Below are 1,286 nucleotides of genomic sequence, written 5' to 3'. Positions count from 1 at the left end.
TTGGGGTTTGGGGTGGGCTATAGGAGTTCTCTCACTGATGCACAGCCAACGACCACAAGCGTGCTCTGCGGTGCGTTTAAGGCTGGGGGTATGGGAAGGAGGGGGGGTGGGTGTCAGTCCTGGTTTTACTGGGTATGTGAGTAAATGCGTACGCGTTACTAAAAACTAGCTAGAACCTGCTTCTTGGTGGTGTTAGTGCATGGAGGCAGAGGGAACACGGAAGCTTTTCTTGCCAGATTGTGTTGAAGCCAAGGAGAACTCCTTTATTTGTATCTAATTTGTTTTTGGTATAGCTGGGACAGCTTTACAAAATAAATACCTGGCTTTCTCTGCTCTCCCAGACATGGAGACCGTGGCTGCTAGCACATCGCTTCCCGACCCAGCCGGCGAGTTCGACAAGAATGTGCCCCGTATCTGCGGCGTCTGTGGGGACAGAGCCACTGGCTTCCACTTCAACGCCATGACCTGCGAAGGCTGCAAGGGCTTCTTCAGGTGAGTGAGGGGCTTCGGGGAGGAGGGATCTTGCTCCGTAACCAGCAAGCCTCGAGGAGCAGGCGATCTGATCCTCAGGGTGCTGCCCGGCTGCCGTTCCAGTTACCTGCGTCCCTGCAAAGCTGGGCTGCGGACGGCCTTGCTGGAGCTGTGCCCGCGTTGCGGACAGCCGACACGCCTGCAAATCTTGATAATGGAGAGATCCCAAAACTGTTTCCCTTCTTGTGGCTTACCGTGGCACCCCGCTACTGGGAAATAAGTTGTTTTCCCCCTTAGCCGGAGATTTCCATCTGTCTGGGAGCCTCGCAGGCCTCCACGTGCTGTATAGGCGGGAGCGTAAGAGCCTCTGGCACACTATGGACGGCACCTGAGGAAAAATACACCTGAAACTAGCAGTCTTTGAAAACTAAACTGGTACGATGGCCACAAACTTCTCTTCTTGAAAGCCAGCTGCCTCTAATGTCGGCTCTGAAGCTCTGTACGCTTACGTATGGAGATGCACGGGGTCCTCTGCCCGCCCGCTGGAGCGGGCACCAAGCTCTTCCCAAAAAACCAGGCAGCCTTTCACTCACAACTCCGGCTCTCGGGGGGTTTAAAGTAGCCGTAGGCTGTATATGCGGCTGTGTTGAGGCTTTTTTCCCCACTGTCAGGTGGGGGGGGGTCTTGAATGGCCTCAAGCTGGTCCTCAGCAGGGCAGAAACGGCTCTGAAAGCTGCCGGGGTCTCCGACTGCAGGTTTTTTGTGGGTATTTGTTAGCGGGTCGGGTTTTCCCCCCCCCCCCGCGTCTGTCGCGG

The 1,286-nt window shown here is 55.8% G+C and overlaps 1 protein-coding gene across 1 annotated transcript in view; it reads left to right on the top strand.

Moving 5' to 3' along the window:
* Positions 1-343: 343 nt before the first annotated feature.
* Positions 344-1,286, top strand: part of VDR (vitamin D (1,25- dihydroxyvitamin D3) receptor) — a 23,402-nt gene continuing 22,459 nt past the window's right edge. The window contains exons 1-2 of the mRNA XM_009329279.1: positions 344-492; positions 1,143-1,237. Coding sequence (XP_009327554.1) covers positions 344-492; positions 1,143-1,237 — 244 coding nt within the window. The remainder of the gene's footprint in view (positions 493-1,142; positions 1,238-1,286) is intronic.

Source organism: Pygoscelis adeliae, unplaced genomic scaffold (genome assembly GCF_000699105.1).
Source record: "Pygoscelis adeliae isolate BGI_AS28 unplaced genomic scaffold, ASM69910v1 Scaffold617, whole genome shotgun sequence".
In the NCBI taxonomy this organism is placed as follows: Eukaryota; Metazoa; Chordata; class Aves; order Sphenisciformes; family Spheniscidae; genus Pygoscelis; species Pygoscelis adeliae.
The sequence above is the reverse complement of the archived record's forward strand: the minus strand, read 5'-3'. Positions and strand labels throughout refer to the sequence as shown.